Source organism: Lepeophtheirus salmonis, chromosome 5 (assembly GCF_016086655.4).
Source record: "Lepeophtheirus salmonis chromosome 5, UVic_Lsal_1.4, whole genome shotgun sequence".
Lineage (NCBI taxonomy): Eukaryota > Metazoa > Arthropoda > Copepoda > Siphonostomatoida > Caligidae > Lepeophtheirus > Lepeophtheirus salmonis.
In genome coordinates, this window is record NC_052135.2 from 20,163,214 (window position 1) to 20,185,971 (window position 22,758).

General features: G+C 29.6%; 1 protein-coding gene across 5 annotated transcripts in view; it reads right to left on the reverse strand.

Moving 5' to 3' along the window:
• LOC121117249 (teneurin-m) overlaps positions 1–22,758 on the reverse strand; it is a 95,032-nt gene that overhangs the window by 11,411 nt on the left and 60,863 nt on the right. For 3 of the 5 annotated variants that reach the window (XM_040711619.2, XM_071888354.1, XM_071888351.1), the window contains 8 exons: positions 11,927–12,133; positions 11,768–11,871; positions 11,520–11,693; positions 11,217–11,433; positions 3,628–3,822; positions 2,990–3,199; positions 1,316–1,651; positions 780–987 (listed from right to left, as the gene is read on the reverse strand). In XM_040711619.2, the coding sequence (XP_040567553.1) occupies positions 780–987; positions 1,316–1,651; positions 2,990–3,199; positions 3,628–3,822; positions 11,217–11,433; positions 11,520–11,693; positions 11,768–11,871; positions 11,927–12,133 (1,651 nt within the window). The remainder of the gene's footprint in view (positions 1–779; positions 988–1,315; positions 1,652–2,989; positions 3,200–3,627; positions 3,823–11,216; positions 11,434–11,519; positions 11,694–11,767; positions 11,872–11,926; positions 12,134–22,758) is intronic. The other 2 variants (XM_071888355.1, XM_071888353.1) reach the window with 1 other exon arrangement.

Genomic DNA, 22,758 nt, shown 5'->3' on the forward strand with positions numbered 1-22,758 from the left:
TGTATAATTCTAACTAATTCAAATGGTTACTTTATTATAATATTAGTGAAGATGATGCCATGTATAGGGCGAATCAAAATTTGAGATGTTTTTCAAAGACTGATAAAAGGGACAAGACTTCTTTCAATTCCCAAATTACAGACCAATACAACCCCAGTATGTACGCAGCATAGGAACATAATAGCACATTGATACCACAAATTTTAGAAATGAAAAAAGATGCAACTTAACACTTTTTTAAAAACAATATTAGAATATAGCAAATACATCCTGTAATTGTACGGTATGAAAACTAATAATATTTATGAATAACCAAGTAAACAAAAAAATTTCCCACTTTGCAAATGAAACCAAAATAAATAAAGCAATTAAATCATAAGAGAGAGAAATAGAGAGAACGAGGTGCTGATTTAAATGATATTTTTTTTGTCAGAATACAGAGTTCTATGATAGGACAAAGTTCTGTTTGGAAGAAAAACAGTCAAATAAAAAATAAATAATCATTTTTGAAGAAAAAACCTTCCCTCCGGACTCGAAAAGCAATAGCAATCCGGGTCATATGAACGAATGAGTAATAATAATATTTTTTTTAAACAAAAAGAAAATGAAAACATAAAGAACTGATGATACAAAAATAATATGTAAATCAATTATTATAATAAAAGTACAGTTTGTTTGGATCCTCTTCTTCAGAAGGAAACATGTTTGAATATTGATTGAATGTTACATTTTATCCGATAATAATAATCAATGGTTAAAAAGTATGGAAAAGCTCTCACCTCTCGTTAAAGGCCTTGTCCACAACATAGCTTTGAAGTCCCTTATCCTCAATAATGAATTTCATGCGTTCAAAGAATGATGCATAAATAGCTGGTGGTTGCTTTCGAAGGAGTATGTCAATAGGTTTACTCACAGTGTGGCAAAGAAGAGAAGATGCACACACGTCGTCTTCACAGCACTCGGGATCAGCACAGTCCGTGAGACCATCTAGAAAGAATGATAATACAATTGTCCATATGCAAATATGGTTCTCAGAGCCATGAATATGATATTTTTAGAAGGGGGGATCGTTGACAAAAATTTATTTTTCGTAAATGCCAAATTAAGACCTTTTTAAGAGAAAAAAAATTATGAAATTTTGACGGTTAAAACTTTTTTACCAAGACGATAACGTAAAAAAAATCCAGAATTTTGAATAGAGAAAATAGTTAATTTCAAAGTTTTGAAAACAAAAAATATTGACAAAAACCATTTTATTTTCTACAAATTTGACAATAAACATTTAGTGAAGGGACCTGATGGCTCTTCGTTTTACCTCCATCGTTATCCCTTTTGTCCGAGCAATCCTGTTCCATGGAAATGTCACAGCCTTTTCCAAACCAATTGGAGTTGCATAGACACTCCCAGTCCATGTTGTGATTCGTTTTGCACTGTCCATGTCCATTGCAATTATTAGGACATCCTTCCAGAGTACAATGCTTTCCATTCCATCCATTTGTGCAAAGACATGTTCCATTCGAGCAGACGCCATGAGCAGAGCATCGGGGATCGCAGTGTCGAGAAGAGCAGTGAGAGCCAAACCATCCCTCTTGGCAGACACAATGGCCAGATTCACAGTCTCCATGAGGACCACAGTCCAGATTACATCGTTCTAGAGGGTTGAATTAAGATTATAAGATAGAAATCAGAATATGTGACGCGTCAACATAAACGCAAGGTAGGATGATTTTTCTCAAAATTGAGTGTAGATTAATTTGTATTCTTATACAAATTATCGTCAATTTCTATCAACAAATTATTCTTATAGCCCCTTTGTGTGTGCCACAAATTGTATTAAAGTAAATTAGTATAGTATATTAAAGTAATTAAAGTAGCTAAAATCGATATTCACAATAAAAATATAAAATACATTCAGATATAATTTAAATAACTATATAGGGGCCAATATAAGTCGAATAAAATAAAATAAAAAGTTGCTCAAGATTGTTTATAGGTTGACACACCATAATTATATTATCTGCTTGTCTATTTATATATGAAATAATCATACGAAGAAAAAGTAAATAATATATTGTTCATATTATAATGTATGTATATTATAATAGTGTCATAAATTTAAAAATAAAAATTCGTGAAGGAATAAAGAATGATTATCTCATATGATAAAAAAAGAATTAGTTAATATTCTTTATACAAACATGACGTTATAAATTGTATGTACATACATGGAAGAAATATTTTTCTTTTTTATAGTATCAGTGACACGAAATATAAATAAATACATATACATTAAAGTATAATTCGTCATATTCTCCTATATTTTCTTGAAAAAAGTAATTCTTTACATTTTAGTTATATATGTATATGACTCCTCTTTTTTGTACTTCATATCAAGTCGCCAAATGAGCAAACAATTATGTACACATTAGTGCTGAAAATTGGCATGAAAAATAGTAGTCGTCTAGGCGGCTATAGTTATGCACCTTAGAGCCGACTAAATCAATCTCACAAACATTCCTCCGAAAAGAAACAGAAAAAAAGGCTCATAATTTGTTGGTAGTAATTAGTCAATTATTTCCTACTATATAATTATTATTCAATACTTATTTGCAACTGTTCACAAATTAAAAAGAGCTAATTCTAATTCAACAAATCAGCTTTCATAACACTGATAGGGGAAAAACAGAAACATCGATAGCTGACAACAAAATAAATTTTAAATTTTTATGTTTGGCAGGTAAGGTCATAGGTACTATTTACTTATTAAATTATCTGCCTGTTATATAATTTTGGAGGGATATTTATCAGATTTACTATAGCCACAGCCCATAGCCCATATGCATATGTAAAATATCACAATAGACGAGGGGCCTACAACTTTTCTTATTGCCAACCAGGCACCTTTATGGAAGGATGGCGACTGCACGCCCTTCAGTACTAATACATATTCAATATTTATGTTAATATTAAAAGAATGTATGCTCCTTACCCTTCGAGCAATCTCTTCCCGTCCATTCTCCATGACAAATACATTTCTGCGATTCTAAATCAAATACACCATGGCCTGAGCAATCAGGGAGACATTGGCGTGCCTCATTATCAATCACATCACATTTAACACCTCTCCAACCCTTACGACAAATGCATGAACCATCAACACAGAAACCATGGCCAGAGCAGGAAGGATCCTCACAGTCCGCTAATTGGGGAAAATTATCAAAAGTTAATAAATGAATACATACATATATTAGTGTTGAGACTCGGTCGAAGATAAACTTTTTTTCGGTTTAGTCAAAGTGATTTTTTCTTCATATATATGGATCAATATTTAGGTCCAGATTTCTACAAAAACTGACCTAGTAACAGATCAAGACGGACTTTTTTGTCCATCAAAATTTACTACAGACCGAATTAGCTAAAATTATAACGATCTCAGACCGGAAGTTGAAACTTGTATAAATATAATGGAAGGTTATAAATTCTAGGTCGCACAACACCTTATTCCATAGCAAAATCGGTCATTTTAATTATCAAAACTTCACATGTAAATTTTTCATTTATAATTATTTACATCCTTTTTTAGTTACAACTTGTACACGGTATATAATTAGATAAAAATTGCCTTACATTTTTCACAGGAGGCGCCATTGAATCCCCTGGAACAGAGACACGTTCCTTCAACACACTTTCCGCGACCACCACATTCCGGTACTTCACACTCATCATGTCGTAAATGACATTCTGAACCCTTCCATCCTGGATAGCAACGGCAGATTCCATCTTCATAGTCACCATTTCCAGAGCATAAAATCGGACAAATACCTATAAAAATCATAATCGATTATTATTTATTTAAAAACTCAGTTAATATATATTATAATTAGGGTTGTAAATCCTAAGCATTTTTAGATAATCAGTTAATTCTCTGTTATCAATTATAATATCATTAGAGATGATGGATTGTTCATATTGAAGAAGACTCATGGATTGACCAGCAAGCACAGATAATTAAGTGATTGGTATTTCTTCCATTCGAACCGCTGTCGTGTTATTATATTTGTGATAATATTATATCACTTTAAAAGAATCGTACAATTTTTTCCTTATGTCACCTTTCCTTTTTTTCCCTCTACCACTTTTTCTGACACCGCTGACAAGGATCACTATAAAGTATAGTGATCCTTGTTTACTGATTTGTTATAAAATGCAAAATAGGGTTGTATGATTAATAAGGAACTTCATATTTTGCTCTTGCCAATATGTATTCTTTTTTTTTAATTTACGCTCACTGCAATTAACCCAATGTTCACATCCCTATACATAATATCTTCATGATAGGAAAAAGATAAGAAGTGGAGAAGGGGGAGGGGAGGGTAAGCGTTTCTTGAATGAAATTTTGTTTTAATATACAGGTATAGTATGGTAGTTTTTGTAAATGTAAGGGAAATACAAATATCAATTTAAATAAATCATGCAGACCCACAAATCTTATTTATTTTTCTCCCTCCCTCCATTAGATAAGTCCCTCGAGATAAATACATACAAATAATATATCAGAAACGTTACATACATACTATTTGGAAATGAACTTTGTTCCATATTGTAGGTTCTAATCATTTATACGTATGTATGTTTACTGTTGGGTTTTGGTCTATAAATCCTAGACCGGTCTGAAAAAAATTAGGTCCAGATATATGTATCAAAAAAAATATCGGTCTCTCTCACTCTCATTTAAATTCGTTTTAGACCGATTTTATGAATGAATTGTTGATAGTATCATATGTGTTTGTGAACATATGTACAATTACGTCATAAGAAGTTAAAAATGTATAATCTATTCTGTACAATTTATACCACAAGGGAACAGAGCAGGTTGTCACCAATTACATATTGAGGAAATGGGGACCATTTTATAATCTATAGCATCAAATATAATTTTTACTCCACACACATAGATTATGCATAAAAAAATGCTGTAGGATATAAATTTGATGATGAAAAGTATATTTGTATAAATTCATAAATTTTTAAATAATGGTTGTTTAAAAAGTAATTTAACACATTCTAAATTACATTTTGAAGGATTTAAAGATATTGAATGACATTGCTGCTTAAATAAAAAACAAACAATGTATGAAGCTACCAAGCAAGGCCTTAAATATATTTGAAGCTCACATTAAAAAAGTTTAAGGTAGATAAGTAATAATTTGCTACTTTGATTCACTCCAACAGGAGTAATCTTAATATCATCAAACTGCTAGGGATTTGGCGCTTTAAGCCGGTACAATAAAGTCATATGTCAGGAAAGGATAGGTAAAATGGACAGTTTATATCACATTCCAGCCTCATTTGGAGGTCATTATTGAGGCAAATGGAGATTATATTAATGATTAAGGATGTTTAATAAATTTTTATGGAAACAAAACTGTATTGAACTTAATCGAGCTGGATAAGGGTTAAAAAATTATATAATAGTGAAGTGTTTGTCCGATCTAATTTGAAAACATTTCAATTTTGGCTTCTACCAAGATATCGGTTTATAAAAAATCATTAAGACAGAACCGGGAAAATGGTTTCGGACCGCGTTTCAAGACTAATGTGTATGGATATATTCCGAGTCTGTTTGTTATTTAACTACCTAAAGAAAGAATATAACTAATTAAAACTTTGTGTGTTCAATGTTGATGGTTTTGTTAATTGAATTTACTCAGAATGCTTAACATATGTGGTATTACATACATACATATTTATTGTTCTAAGTACGCATAAGCACCTAATGTATCATCATTTATTATTTTTACTATCTGTGGAGACTCTTTTTTTTTTCTTTCTTGTAAAACGACCACTAATTTAATAATGTGAGTGGTAGGAGGAAAAGATACTCTACTAGTACTATCAATGATTGAATACAGTAAGTTTATGAAAAGAAAGGGAGTATACGTAGGAGTCAAACATCACAAAATTTGTTTTCCCGTTAGAGAAAAGATATTTCACAAATTACATCTACGTCTCTTATTGTGTTTTATTCTCATTCTCTCACTCTCTCAATCGGAGTTCTAAATATAAAAATATATACATGTGTCAAAAATGGTAACATTTGAACGACATTCAGAGGTGGCCCTGAGTTTATAAACTTTTGACTAAAATGGTAAATTTATCAACATATGCTAACGTTTTTATTCTGAAACACAAACAAAACGTAGAACAAATTCAAATTTTACCACTATCGAAAAGAGAAGAGTGCACAAAATAATGGTTCGTTATATAAAGTACTTTGTAATACAATAAATATCAATTAATCTTTTTGATCCTTAAATAAGGATTGAATATCAATCTAATAAACCAGTAAAGGTATTGGTATTAGCATAATATTTATTTATGCTGACAGATAATGTTGGTATAGTTACTTTTATTGAAATCCAAGATAAGAGTTTTTTCCACTCGTTTTTCAATGAGGGTTACCCTTTAATATTAACTAAAGTGAAATATTTTGCCCATCGAAGTTTCATCATGTAGGTAGCAAAATGGAAGGGTAAGACAAGTAGAGGTCAAACATTGATATTTAAGGACCACCCTAATATACAGAGATGAAATGGATACACTTAAGAAAAGATTCAAGAGTACTTATACATATGAGAGATAAAGAGAAGGAAGAAAGATACAAGACATATTTATGTATATATAAACAACAACACACTGGTTTGACAAACGATGTTAGATTTCCTTCTTTCTATGATATAAAAACTTTTTTTTTTCAAAAAATAACAAAAAAACCAAAAAAAAACCGGATAAGTGTTAAGAGGAAAAAAGAGAAAGCCATTTTTTACTTTAACTAAAAAGTTTTTTCTTTTCTATCTTCCATTGTGACACATTCCAATACATTTATAAAAAGATATAAAATAAATACATCTTAAAACCGTCAATCAGCTTAACATATAAAAGTTTTAATAGCATTATTCTTAAGGCAATGATTACAAACATAAATATGCATGTGTGTATAATATATATTCATACGGAATTGTTCTACATATTTTATGTATAATATTCTTTTGTTTCTTTCCACAGTCTTTCCACGTTTGTGTCCCGTCAATAAAAAACAATATTGTACAAAATTAAAAAAAGGAGAAAGTCCTAATATATTTTTTTCATTATTTCATGTGAATATTTGAGTCCAATATAGTCTTATTATTCAAATTTGTTGGATGACTTAAGATACCAAAGAATTGTAGCTATAGTTATATGATTAATAAAGAGAGATATATTGGCCCCAACATGCCCTGTCAAAAACAAAATCTCATTCTTTCTTATGAGGATCAATTTATCAATGCCGGATACTTAAGACAATTTGCGACACACCCAAAGGGTAAATAAAAATAATTTGTTAACAGAAATTCAAAACAATTTTTCCAAGAATACAAATAAAACCCATAGTCCATTTTGAGAAAAATCATTCTAGCTTGCTTTTGAGTCAACGGGTCATATATTTGATCAAAAAATGTTTAGTATGTTAATGTTTTGTTAAGATTCAGAATATAATTTTACTCTTTGAGGTTATATTTTTTTTTAAAATTTCATAATAGAGTTTAGTTTAAGGCAATAAAAATAATTTAACAAAACTTCATTATTGATGATAAATTTATTTAGTTCGCTAGGTTTGAAATTTATACAGTATGTATAAAGATGTGAAACACATACAGAAAAACTTTTTCCATAAACACGAAACAAAAACATTAAAAAATTTGTACACAGATTATACTTATAAAAAAAAAAAAATACTCCAACTTGAGCAACTAAATGAGTAAACTTTGATTATTTCTCAAAAAACAGAAAAAAACTAATAATAAAAGGCCCTTTTACCTTTAAATTAAGACTTTTTTTAATACAAGGTTTTTTATTTGAGAAGTAATTTGTCAAAAAAAAAAAAAAAAGAGTTATCAAATAAATGCATTATTGGACATGATCTTGTTAGATAAATAACATAAGCATTACACAGCCTAATCATTATATTAAATTGTTAGTTATCAAGGATGGGATTGTGTATGGATAATGCTGTACAAAATATGAGCTGCCGCTATGTAAAAATGAAAGAAACCGAAAAATGACATGGTAAGACCGACAATTGGAAAAATAATTCAGAGAAGAGCAGCATTCCTGTTATAAATTTTTATTATCTTAGCTGCGAGCAGATATGAAAGCAAGATGAATAAACACGAATTTCATATCGTGCTATCAAGGATATATGCAGGAAATACTCTCATGTTGACCGTATTACTCGTCGTCTTTCATGAACTCACTTACTCATGAATAATTTATACTTCTATGTGTTTTCTTCAATAATGAAAGAATAATGGCAAAATCCTTAGAAAATAACAATCTCTCTACTCATATTGCTAACTTAAAAAATCTCGCATGTGTTAAGCTTCTAACAATCTATGTATGGATATTAGTATATTTTTTTACAAATATGTGCGGAAAAAACGTAAAATAATTTATAATTTTTTCCCTTCAAATGGAGTGCCCAACGGATTCTTACTCTTTAAATTTATTTAGCCATTTTTCAAACTACCTGGTCTGCCAAGATGACCATTAAGGGGGGTTATCACAAAAAAAAATGTTTGTAAGAAGTTTGCATATTATAATCTTCAAACTAACAATTATGAACAAAAGATGAAGAGGTTTTGTGATATAGAATGTATCTTTTTTATAGGAGTTAAAATGCCATGATATATTAAATTTTGGAACACGAAAATTACGAACGTCGTTATTTTCTTTCCCCCAAACCATAAGCATTATAAATCCCAAAACCTCTTTATTTTGACAGGAGAGTTGTTGATGTTTGAAGATTATGTTATGGAAAGTTCTTAGAAATAAATTGCGTGTTATTTTATTGTCACACATATGCAGATGGGAAAACTATAATTAAATCTTCAGATCGGTAAATAAATCACTATAAATTTAGTACAATTGTGCGCATTTTTTTGCCGCTGGTAAATTTCCTGCGGGCAATCCTCCACATTCGGTAAATTGTATATATGCGTGTAAATAGTCCGAAAAATAGGGATATAGTTAACCCTCTATTCAAATACACAAGACAATAAGTCAAACTTGAATTTGTATTATTAATTTAATTAACCTTTTTGTCCATCCACCTTTTTTCTCCTCAAAGTTGAATGATATCTTGCTCCCTTTTCTTCTAAATGGAGATTAATTCCATATTATAAGAAAAAGAAGAATCAAAAGCACATAAGGGGAAATATATATAATAATATCATCAATATCAATTTTCTTATGGTTGAACACACCATATCCATTAAGGGTAAGAAATATATAATATTTAGTGTTTTTGTTGTTGTTTGTACAGTTAAATATAGATATGAGGTCACATTTTCTTTCAAAAAGCAAATATAAAAACCATTCTCAGATTTGGTGTGTGTGTCTCTCTCTACAATAATGGTTTTATGTTTCATTAATTTTTTTTTAATTATAAGATATGTGAGGAAATCCAATAGTTTAATTAAAAAAGGTTTTTCTTTTCTGTTCAAAACACTATTATATAATTAACTTTTTCAAAAGTCTACGCGTACATACAAAAATATGAATAAATAATATGTTAGTGTTGGGGTACGGTCTGGAAGCTTAGACCGGTCTGAGATCAACATGGTTTTTAGTGGGCTGAACTTATTCGGCCCTTTAAAGAAAATCGATTAGGAAACGGCCAAAAAGATCTAATTCGGTATTGATCGGTGCCATAGAAAATGTCGGCGAGGATCGGTCTCATTTAAAATTCGGATTAGACCGATTCTGTAGATGAATGGTTTATGACCTCATGTTTGATTCAAAATGTTGAACATCGAGCTGAAGTTTAATGTTTTGGATAAATCATATTTATACGTACAGCTGATAAATTAGGATATGGGAAGAAATCGGTCTATATATTGAGAGCTAAAAATTCAGTCCATGATTTGAAAAATATTAAATTTCAATTTATGGTCTGAAATCGGGGTCTGAATTGAAATATTGGTCAAACGGATCAAAAAATCACTTAAGACTGAACTGAGAAAAAAAATCGTCCTTGGACCGAGTCTCAACACTAATATACGTATTTATATGAGTGTATATATAAATGTATAGATAACATAACAATTTCAAATAAATAAGTAGTAAGTAAGGAAAAGGAGAGGGGGGGGGGGAATCATGGCGCACTGCGGTATATATACATACATACTTATTTAAGTTTTCAAAAGCTTTTGCTACAATTTAAACTCATCTAATTTCGCTCTTCACCAATAATAATAATAATAATTTCATTTGAGGAATAGTTAGTTGTCCAGTTTTTTTACCCTTCTTCTTTTCAAATAATAATGTACATATATACATATTTATTTAGAAAGCTGATTTATTAATAAAAGAAAGGCTACTTTGACCCTTCTTCTTCTTTCTTCTCATCATCATTTACTCTACAAGAAATTGGGTACACACCAAATTAGAGGAGCCTTCTTTTGAAAGAAAGAAATAAAATAGAATAAAGGATTCTTAATGAATAATGAAGACACACTGAGTATATGTTGCATGCCATTCATCAAAAAGCCCTTACAACGAGTATATAGGAACATTGCATTTTTTATGTATATCCTTGTAAAAAAATATAACCTGGTTTATTAAAAAAAACGAAAATTGACGTAGCCAGCTTGAAATTTGAATTTGTGGGAGGAGAGCAGCTTTTGTAATTGTCATGAAGTTTTTTAAGATTAGCTGCAATGCACCGTGAGATGAAGGAAATACACACAAATCCCACTTTGTAACTAGCAAGGATATAAGTAGAAATAACTACAATGATGTTTCCGAATTATGCTCTATGCCCCTTCAACAAGACCTTACACTTATAACTCCTCAACTCTCCCTCACGTGAATTTTCAGTTTTTTTTAACTTACTGGCAGGTGATATTTCATACAACTCTAGTAATTTCCCGGACCATACTATTGTATGTACACATTGAATTATAAAATATTCGCTTTATGACTTCATTTGTAAATTAAATATTGGTTGATCTGTACACAATATTTCTAATTTTAAAGCATTTCCTCAGAATTTAATCAAAACCGTGTCTGAAGGATGAAAAAATTGGAAAAAGATAATTTTATTGTCAAGGATGATTATACCTTCATCTCATAAATTTGAGTAATTAAAAAATAAATATATATTTCATCCAACTTACTCTCTGAGCAATCTGGTCCTTCATATCCAGAAGCACATTGACACTGTCCCAGTACACATTCCCCATGATTACTACACCCCTTTGGACAGTTTCTAGTGAGCTCTTCAGCTACTCTTGACGTAAACTCAATTTCTTGTGGATCTCCATCATCATTATAGAGGGAAATGAACCAATGCCCTGATTCCATATAATAACTAACTTTACGATTCAGGGTTGGCTAGTGAGAGAGAGAGAGAAACATGAGATAGGAATTGAATGATGTATAGATAAATATTATGTTGAAGAAAAAATATATAATCTTACAATGGAGAGAGAGGCTGTTCGACTCTCACGGGTACGCCGATAGCCAGTGAGAACATCTCTAAGGTCGTTGATAGTGAGAGTAGGTATAGCATTTTTACGAGCGTAGATCCCAATGGATGATCCACGAGGGATTTGAAAATCCAATTCAACATATGAGCTAATTTTTTGATGGAACTATAATTTGATTGAAAAATATGTAATAAATTCATAAAAGGGATATTCCAGAAAGGGAAGGGGAGGCTGCTTACTTGAAAATTCCAATAACTATAAGGGGGTATATTTCGAATGTTCTTTTGGCCAAGTATCAAATGAGAGAAAGTCGTTCCGTCTGGAGGTAGAGAAAGGGATTTCACTACAAGAAAAGGAGTGAAATATATTTGAATAAGATGACTAAGTAATTTACTAACCTAATGAGTTAGTATATCTCTTCGATGATTCGTAAACATTTTGCCTATTTTCTGAAGGTACAGAGGATACTTGTTCGTTGTTGCGTTGACTTAAACTATCCTCAACGACATCATTTATTTCATTCATAATAAGATTATCTCCAATGTTAGACTCCACAACGGCACATGCCTTTGCTGATTCATAGGTATATTTTAAGAAATTTGAAGCTGGAAAGAAAGATAATTTCATTAGAATTGGTGGTAGAGAGTTTTTTATTATATCTATTATGGATGGGAATATACAGTACCGATGATACTGCATGATTTGCAACAGAACTATATTCTTTCTAAAATTAGTAAGTTCTGAATGGTTATCATTTGTATATAGTATTTTTTTTATAAATAGAAAATGAAAGTAGGTACATTAGAGTGACCCTTAAAAATCAATGTCTGACTTTTAATTGTCTCCCCATCAATTTTGTTCCCTTCATAATAAAACTTCACTTTTATTAATATTTAATGGTGGTCCTCGCTTCCTAATAGTTCGCCTTGTATTGAAAAATTAGTAGGAAGAAATTCGATATCCCCAATTTTTTCAAATTGCATAAATTTATGTACAATACAAACCTTGTTGTTAAGCATTTAACAAATATCTTTACTGGTTTAGTAATTTTTATATTTTCAATATTCAATCCTTTTTAATATCAATTATATTACAAATTATTATTTAAAAACTGAATCATTATTTGGTGGACCCTTCTCTTCTGGGGAGTGGTTAAGATTCATTTGTGTTTAAATGTGTTGAGAAATTAAAAATTTGAATCAGGAGTTTAAAAGCCCAGACAAACTTTGAATTTTGCTCAAATGTTGCAATATTTTGGTTCAGGAATATATTTTCACCATAAACTTGTCAAAACATTATTTCACTATTAGAACCAATTCAGAGTGAGAAAAGGAAAATTAAAACACTAAATTTTTAAATTCACAATAAGAGCCACTCTTAAGTACATATATTTGCTTGTCTCATATCTTCAATTAAAAAAAAAAAGTGTTTTTTTTTTTTGTTTTTTTTTGTAGATATATGATATTTTTAAATTATTTTATAAGCAGAATAGAGTATTTTCACTGATGTCTCAATTAACATCATAATTCAAGACGACACCATATTAGAGGTACATAGTTAATATTTTTATTCAATAAAATGGTCAAATTTCCCAAAAGTCTAGAAGAAACTTAATCACATAGCTTCAAAAATAAAATATTTCATATTTGTATTGAATTTGAATTACTTTATGCCAAAGAATAACAATAATATTTGAATATAAGCAAATATCTATTACTGAAAATCCCTAATAAATGGATAAATTTTGTTTTTGATTAATTTATTGGCTACATTATGTGAAAAGGAATATATGTTTATTGATGTAACATATTTGTAATACATATTAAGATCTGATATATCTAGATGCTAGAGGGACGCAATGGGAGACTGAACTCTAGTTGACTTTTCGCATCTATTTTGGGCATGTTTTTTTATTGAAAACAAACCTCAAGGTACGCCCTTATCACTCAGCCCCATCAATAACAACTTCAACTGCTTCCACTTATTTAACTATTTTACTCTAAATATGGAACATGGGATATATTAATATATTATTAAGAGTTTCTTTATTTATTAAGACAATAAATAATGAATATGAACCGTCAGTGTCAAACCGAGGTTCGTACCGTCCCAGTCCTAATATTTTTATGTATGCAAATGATATATATATATATATATACATTTCCTTAAATAATGGAGCATAAGAATGTTGTATATATATTATTGTAGTGTTGTTGTATGTAAGGTTCTTTTGATTGCTTTTCATACATACAAACAACATACCTTTTTTCCCTTATACTACAACAAAACTTTCATTTTATATGAATGTATGTATAGGTATATAAATATATTTCTTTAAAATTAATCGTTTTACATAAAAAAAAAAAAAAGAAAGGAAGAAATTCCTGAGAGATTTATATTATATATAATTTGAGAGAGTTAGGAAGGAAAAAAATACATGAAGGAAAAGGGTTCAAAAAAAAGCTTTGCACCTAACACAATAGCAGCATAGCTTTTTCTTTAATTCAGTCCTGGATTTCATAGTAAAAAATAATAACAAAAGGAAAAATGCTGTGTGGTGATGGGGTTTCGGTCTGAAAATCATAGACTGGTCTGAGCACGTCGAGCTTCTTTATCCAAGTTCTCAACCTCGACTGTCAAAAGGGAAAGGAAAAATTTATAAACATATCATGGTTTTACCTCACTAACACAAAAATACCCTATGTATTTTGTTGTCAGCTGTCGATTCCCTCTTCTACCTTGATACGTCATGGCTATTTCATAATATTTTCTGTTTGATAAATACAAAAAGTTATAAGTTTTCTATACATATGCTCCGTTTCCAAAAGAACAGGTATACAATTTCTTGTTGATCCCTCGTCGTTTATAATATATATATATATGGAGCGATCCAACAATAAAAAATCTTTTTCATTAAAATTTTTGTCTAGGCCGATTATATAGATAAAGTTTAGATGACGTCATGTGTGTTTCTAAATTGTAAACTTCGGCACAATAACGTCATAAGAATTTAAAGGTCCCGTATAAATCATATTTATACAATTCATAAATGAGGATAGGGGGAGAAAATCGGTATATATATATTGACACCGAAAAAAAAGGTCCACGGTCTGATAACGATTATATTTTGGTCTAAGGGCTAAGGTCGTTGATTGAAATGAAATATTGGTTCAAATGTCTAGAAGAAAATCACTTAAGACGGAACCAAAAATAAGAATATTTCTTTGACGGAGTCTCAGTACTAACAAATACCAATGTACTATGAAAAGGAGGACACATTTTATTTACATATACTCTAAGAAGAGGAGTTCATGTAAAATAACTACTATACCTAGTAAATTCATGTAAGTAAAACTTTTGAACATGTAAAACTTTTTTTTTTAAATATTTAGAATTTTATTTTAATAAGTACCTTGTTGTAGCATATATTATTAATATTATTATTGGAAGAATATGTAGAAGCAGACTTTCTCATATAAAAATATGTACATATTATATACTATATACATAAACTCAATTTCTTAAGTCTTTATACTTATTTACATATATATTAGTGTTGGTTTCGGTCTGAAAATTCTTAGACCGATCCGACACAGTTCAGTTTTTTGTTGGACCAAACTAATTATGTCCTTTAACACTGGAACGACCTCGGATGTGTTAAAAGACATCTTTGGTTTCTAAACTACCAAATCAATACAGTTTCAAAATTGTGAACATAGGTAAAATGACATCATTAAAGTAGTTTCTATGTTTTGTTTAACACATAATTGTAGACTAGGAAGAAATTGCTACAAACTCCATATTGAGGAAATGGGGCGGGCCGTTTTAGTACCTAAAGTATGAATATAATTTATTACTCCATAAACGAGCAGGTACAAAACATTATTTTATTGAGTTGTGACGTATTACTCAATTGATATGATTGATTGTAGGAGTATTTTTTTATATATTTTGAAGATATTCTATATGTTCTTAGACTCCATAGAATGAGACCAAAAAAATTGAGCCACGATTTGGGAAAGATGAAATTTTGATTCCGAGGTCTTGACAGCAATATTGCTCTAATTTGGTCTAGAAAAACATTTAAAAGCCAAATAGAAAGGAAAAAAAAAAACTCTTTTGAAACTTAGTCACAACACTAATATACCGGACTAACCGCAATTATTTATTCATCTCTAATATGCAAATTTTAAGAGGTAAAGAGGTTTTTTTTTAATTTTCCTATGAGTAATGTTGTAGAATATATAATTAACTGTCGATTGCTAAGAAAAACGTTGTAATAGTCACAGTACAAGAACAAGATTGAAATAGCAGCGCTCCTCCGCGCGGGATTGTCACAGAAGGTAATTGGGGAGCAGACTGAGACCTCAAGGAAGACGATTTACAATGTCTCCATGCAATGTTTAGGAAAAAGGTAGGTATATTGCAGAATTCTTATATAAGAAGGTTCCATATTTTTACAAATATGTAAATATTTCTTATAAGGAGAAAATATGTACGTGCATTATACATATTTACCTATATAAATAATATAAAAGAATTGATCGAAGAACTTTATACTTACATGTACTACTGCATAATATTATCTGCAGAATAAATAAAATGTAAGACTCTACTTATTAAGAAAGTCAGTAAGTCAATATTTATTGTACTAATACTTTCAGATTTCTTAGGACCATAACTATTGAAATTGGAAAAAATAAAATGAGGGCATATCCATGATTGTCTATTTTGTACTTTATGTATATTTACTTCATAAAAGATTTTAGGTCAGATAGAGTAAATGTAATACTATAATGTTTAATTATACTTAAATCAATGCAACTCTATCTTATCAATTTAAGGAAAAATAATGATAATAAAATGAATAAGTTCATGAATCTTCAACTTATAATTTTTTGTACTTCATAAATATTTGTATAAATAGTCACAAACATTTCATAGAAATAAGTATTATACATATGTTACTTTTTTAATGTTCCTTAAATTAAAAAGAATGGAGTTGCGCAATGTTTATGTATAAGTAAACATTATTGTATTACAATTACTCCATCTTACCTAGGAATTGTCTTTAAATTTCTTCCGAGCGCGTTATACAGTGAGCTACGTCTTTCCATATGTATTTATTGTCTTGAAATAGTCACCTCTGCAGTTTAGAGAGGCTTTGTTTGATTTTATTAACTTGTTTGGCTATAATATAACCTCTTCAACAAAAATTTATCCTTTTTGCTATATTTAGATACAAATTGCTCTATCTCCAAAGGATGAATATGAATCATTTATGAATAGAAATGGAAGATAATACATGAGCTGTATAATACATTTTTGAGAGAAATAATCCTAGCTTGTTTTTGTGTTAATTGGCCCATTACTTCAACTATCATCAGTAAATAACAGTTTATTAGATACTTTTTTAAATTAGACTTCTAATCTATTTCTAATGAGGGGTCATTCATAAATTCTGTGGTTCTGTTTTCACATAATTTTTTCTCCCCCCCCCCCTTTCCAGTGGACTAAAGCTAAACTCCCTTGTGAAATAATTCCATCCCATGACGTTTTCTTATTTATTTTTTTAAGTATCACTGTTTTTCAATAATAAAAAAAGGCGATATTTTTCTATTTTTTTTTCAAATTTTTGTACCATGTTCCCTATGACGTCAAATATGCAATCTTGGTATATTATTCAAGTCCACGTGGTTTTAAGTTGACCCCTTCAAAAAAAGATTGACGTGGTTGTAGGTCTTACTTTCCTTCCCAATTTGTGGCCGCATGATTTGTGAATGTATCCTTACATAGATGTCAATAATTTCCATACACGATTACAATTAGTTTGCTTTTTATTCAGAAATGCACAAATATGTAGAAAATAGCTCATCATAAATAACATGCTTGGATTTCAAACAAAGCAATTATTTTATTTTTCTAAAAGTCAAGTGCTAATACCCATTATTATATTATATACAGCTTACATACTAATAAAAGCAGTTTGTTAAAACAACATACACATAGTTCTTTTATGCGCTTGTTTTTTCTGTTTCTCTCTATGTAACAAATATAAATATGCCAGAAATTGACAGTTTAAAAAATAATTATTTGGAAATTTATGACATGTACAATATACTCCTATTTTTTTATTATTATTATTATCCTTTCCATTATTTCAAGAATAAAGTATTAATGTATTAGAGTGATTTATATAAGGATATAAATCCTAAACATTTTTTAGCGTATGAGTACTTTTGTTTTTAACAACCTGAACCTTTCGGGTCTTCTACAGATGATATCATTATTCTTATATTCTTGAGGAGGGAAAATCTAAGTATAAAGTGCGTGTGCTAATGATTAATGGAGAGTGACACTGAGGATTGGTTCAAGAATTATAAGTGTCGGTATCCATTAGACTCAGAGTAGAATTGAGGATTTCTGCATATACCCTTCCTGTATACGGGGCGGAAATTGTTCTTTTTTTCCCATCTTATAGCTGTTTATAGCTAAATTGATGAAATGGTATGACAGCTTAGTTGCTCTACCCTAAAACATTCCTTAAATTATGAGGGTTACCATGTTGATCTTAGGTTTCTTTTCTTTTCTACATACCGAAAATGCTTACGATTTACATTCCTAAGTTTTACATAAATATGAAGAAGAAAGCAGGAGAGAAAAAGAGAGGCTAAATAAATATTTGTAAATGGATTTTTTTCAATTCCTTATAAGCACAAAATGTTCAAAAATCATTGCCAAACTTCCCTCTCCTCTTTACTCAACTATTTGTAAAATAACATTATAAAAAAAGTAGTTGACTTCCTTTAATAAAATGATTATACGAGTATTATGTTTTTATATATGCCATAAATTATGATTATGACTTTTTAAATATGTATTGACTTTTTATAGTAATAGTAAATTAAAAATAATGCTCTAAAATATTTAATTTTTATTCCTTCGGAATAAATCAATAATATCAATTTTCCTAATATTTTGTATTTTTTTATATGAAGGAGGAACAAAAATAGAGAAACAGGAAGTATAGCCAAGACTTTTTTATATTTGTATTTCAAGTTCTCAGTTGAAACAGTCAATTGTCAAAGTTTTATTGAAGAGCAGTGTCTCAAAGGGATCAGGTTGCTTCATTTTTAAAGCCTAGCATCGACTCAACGAAGATAGTAAACATATAACAATAGTCTATAACATAAGTAAAAAAATTACTTGTCTTAAAATCTTTTAAATTTTCTATTTAACCCTTGTAGTAATTGAGAAGTTGATCACAAATCGGATATTAGTTTTTGATAATTTTCGTGTAAACCACTATATCTAATGGTTTAAAAAAAAAAAATAATAATGCCTCTGCTTTAAATTGTTTTATGCCAAAGGAGTTCATTTGAAGCGCAAATAATACGGGGTTAACTTACATGAGAGTATTTGCTTCTAGATGGTCTCTAATATATAATAAAAAAACAATCAATATAAGCTATTATAATAGCTTTTCCCAGAATATAAATATATATATATATAAAATGTAACAATGAATTCTTCTAACTTTTTGACTATATTATTGATGTGTTTTGCCTTTCACTTTTAAGGATATTCAAAAGACATCAAATGAAGTGGGAGGAAGAGGGAAGAGAGAATCCTTTTAACTCAATGTGTTTTTTTCCCAAGGTAGGTAGTTATATTAAAAAAACAAAAAAAAAAAAAAAAAAAAAAAAAAAAAGGGGGGAGAGTGGAGAAGAAAAGTAAGAAACTGAAGCAAAACAAATATCAATAATATATATCTGTATTTGTGACTCGTCAACACAAAAGAAAGCTAGAATTATTTTTCACAAAATTGATTGTGGATAACATTTGTACTCTTTGACGAATTATTGTCTATTTCTATCAACAAATTATTCTGATTAACCCTTTCAGTGTGCCGCAAATTGCACTCTTAAAGTATCCAAAATTGATATTCATATTAAAAGAATAAAAAAAAACATGGATTTTATGGATGAAAGATCAGATTGAAGCCAATATAAGTTTCTTTATTAATCAAATAATGTTTTTAAAATATAGCAAACATTCTTGGCGTGCACAGAAAATTTTCATTGGGAAAAATTCTCGTCATTTACTAAGAAAATCAGAATACCTCGACCCAAAGCTTGTTTTGTTTAATGGTAGGACCATCAAGCAGGTTAAAAAATACTGCCAACAATTCACAAAGTATGTAGGTCCCATCTAAAATACTGCTAAATAAATTCAAGGTCTCGGTAAATTGTAAACATGTTAATTTTGATACGGTTAATATAAAGTTGACCAGAAGTCCCGGTTTTAGCATGACTGTCCCAGTTAAAAATACAGTACTATCTAAAATATATTTTTTCTTTTTTAGTTCAATCAATCTGTTGACTTTTTGAACCTAAGGGCTCGGTGAACATTTTGTAGTATTCAGGGGGGTTGGGGGGGGGACAGAGCATAAATGCTTTTCGAAGTGGTAATAGTGGTTCTTAACCTGCTTGGTGGACCTACTCTAGACTTAATCAGGTTTATTTTGGAGCATTTGGAAGGGCCTATATCCTTTGTGTATTTTTACCATATTTTGCCTTTGCCGTAGTCTTTATCAACCCATGTGCCCGGGGTTCATTTTGAAGTATTTGCAAGGAGCATAAAGTGTTTTTTTTTATCAGCTTGATTGCCTTGCCATTTATAAAACAAGTTTTGAGGAGAGGTTTTATCATTTGTTATGAAATGACGGGAAATATTCTTAATGGCAATTTTCCTAGAAAAATTCCTGGGTATCTTAACTCATCCCAGAAATTTGATTACAAAGCCTGTAATAATTAAATCAAATATCTCTATGAAATATTGGACTGTATGTATATTGTATATATTAAATTAATAAGGATTTATTTACTTTACTTGATTTTTGTTCAATATTGTTCTTATGTTGAAAAAGAAGCTCAAAAAATAAAATATATAAATATATATATATAAAGGAATGGAATTTTTTTAGGACTCTTTCGATAATGATAGAAAGGAGAGAGAGCTTCGAGGATTTGTAGGTTAAACGTTTAAAGACACGCAAACCATTGGGAGGGAAAATTATTTATTTGTTTATTTTTATATTTTATGTGTATGTTCCTTTTGAAATACATATATCTATAAATGGACAAAAGCTTGAAAAATTGTATTAAATATTATACAAGATAAACAAGAAGCTTATCGAGGAGAAGGGGAACAAGATATAGATAAAGTTTTTCGCTTTTTTTCTCCCCCAAAAAAAAAAAACCTACTTTTTTCATTAGATAGAAAGGGCTCCCTCTTACTTAATGAAGGTCGTCATGAACTCTTCTACATAGAACCATATTAATAATAATTAACAAAAAATGATAGAAGAGAGAGACAAGCAACATTTAACATTTGTCATCGTCAAATAATAAAAACCTTATTGAAGAGTCTTCTATCACGTAGTTACCTTTATTTTATCTCTCAACCTGTAAAAAATGTGTCAGTGTATAATAATAATTAGTGTTCATAGAGGGTCTGAAACTGATTTTTCTTATATTCTTTCTTAAATTATATTTTTAAGGCCCTGGACCGAATTTTAGTTTTCTAAAAAGTATAATATGTTTTTATCATTTGACGTTATAATGAAATAACAATAGTAATAAATTTTTGCAAGATATGTGCAACTCTTTTTAACATATCTGATATTTCTAATTTGCCTTAATATGGATTGAGCCCAATGAATTGGGAACCACAATTGAAGAGCTTTCTATGTAGTAACTAATATCGGGACTCGTTCCGGGACCGAATTATTTTTCCCACTCGATCATAACTGATTTTTTCCAGACTGATCTGGATCTGATATTTAATCCGTGTAAAAAAATTTTATGTATAAAAAAAGGTTATAATTAATTTATTTTCCCTCTCTCTTCTCTCACAAATATCATTTTTTTCTTCTAACTGTTTTTCTAAAAAAAGACTTTATGGGTCGAATTTTACTTCAAGATCGGTCCAGACCGAATAAATAAAAATTAAAATGGTCTCAAACCCTTGTCGGATTTCTAGACTGAAACCCAACAGTAATAACACGGGTCAGTTATTCATAAATTAATTTTTTATGATTGTTGTTATAATACAAAGGTTCCTTTGATCAGAATTTGTATCTGCTATATATATATATATATAGAAACAACAATATCTCATCACTACTACCAACAACAACGGTATGTTGATGTAATATGAGAAAATTACATGAGATTTATAAATGTTTTACACATGTATAACTTCTTCTCAAAATTTATGAGCTGTGTCAGCAATTCCTTTCTGCTTTTTTTTCCATCCCTATACCATTTTTTCGTCGAACGGAGAGAAAATAATTGTATTACTTTTTACAAGATTTTTTTTTTTTACATCAACTAACTAACTAAACGTATTTACAAAGAAAAAATTAAAAACTTTTTCATTTCCTCATGAATTCTACTGCTATACTAAAATATACAAATGTATTAGCGTTGAATTTCTGTCTGAAACCGTTATAACTTTTAGTGGAATGAACTAATTCGCTCTAAATAGGTCTCAAAGTAAAATTCGATCTATATCGATTCCATGATGAAAGGTTGATAACCCGTCTTGTGTGTTTCAAAATCAAAAATAACGTTATATGAAATTAAATGTGTTTACATAAATCATATTTGTACAATTCATCAATCATGATAAGATAGAAAATTGGTCTACAATTTGAAAAAGATCCAATTTGGGTCAACGTTCTGGACCAAAATATGAGTCCAAATCCGTCTAAAATAAATGACTTAAGACCGAACCGAACCGAAAAAAAAAAAAAAAATAGGGATTCGCCCGAATATCAACACTAATATGTATACTGTATATGCATACTATTAAAAAAACAGTGAGCAATATACTAAATAGACTTTTTTAAAAAGGGATCTTGATCATATCTTGTAGAAAGAAGGAAAAAAACATTCCCTTATTTTTCTCTCTCTGTACTTATTTCACAAACATTTCAAAACAAATAAAGAATACTCAAAAAGAAGAAATATTGTAATGAAGAAAGGCTTTCTTTTTTCTCTTTCTCTTCCTTCTTAATTATTCAGATATACTACATATTCTATTATTATTTATTAGAGAGCCTGCCTCTAGGTCATGGATTTTAATGACCAAATAAGGGATATACATGTATTGTATACATCTAACTTTCCAATTTCCTCAAATATTATGGAACAAAAAGAATACT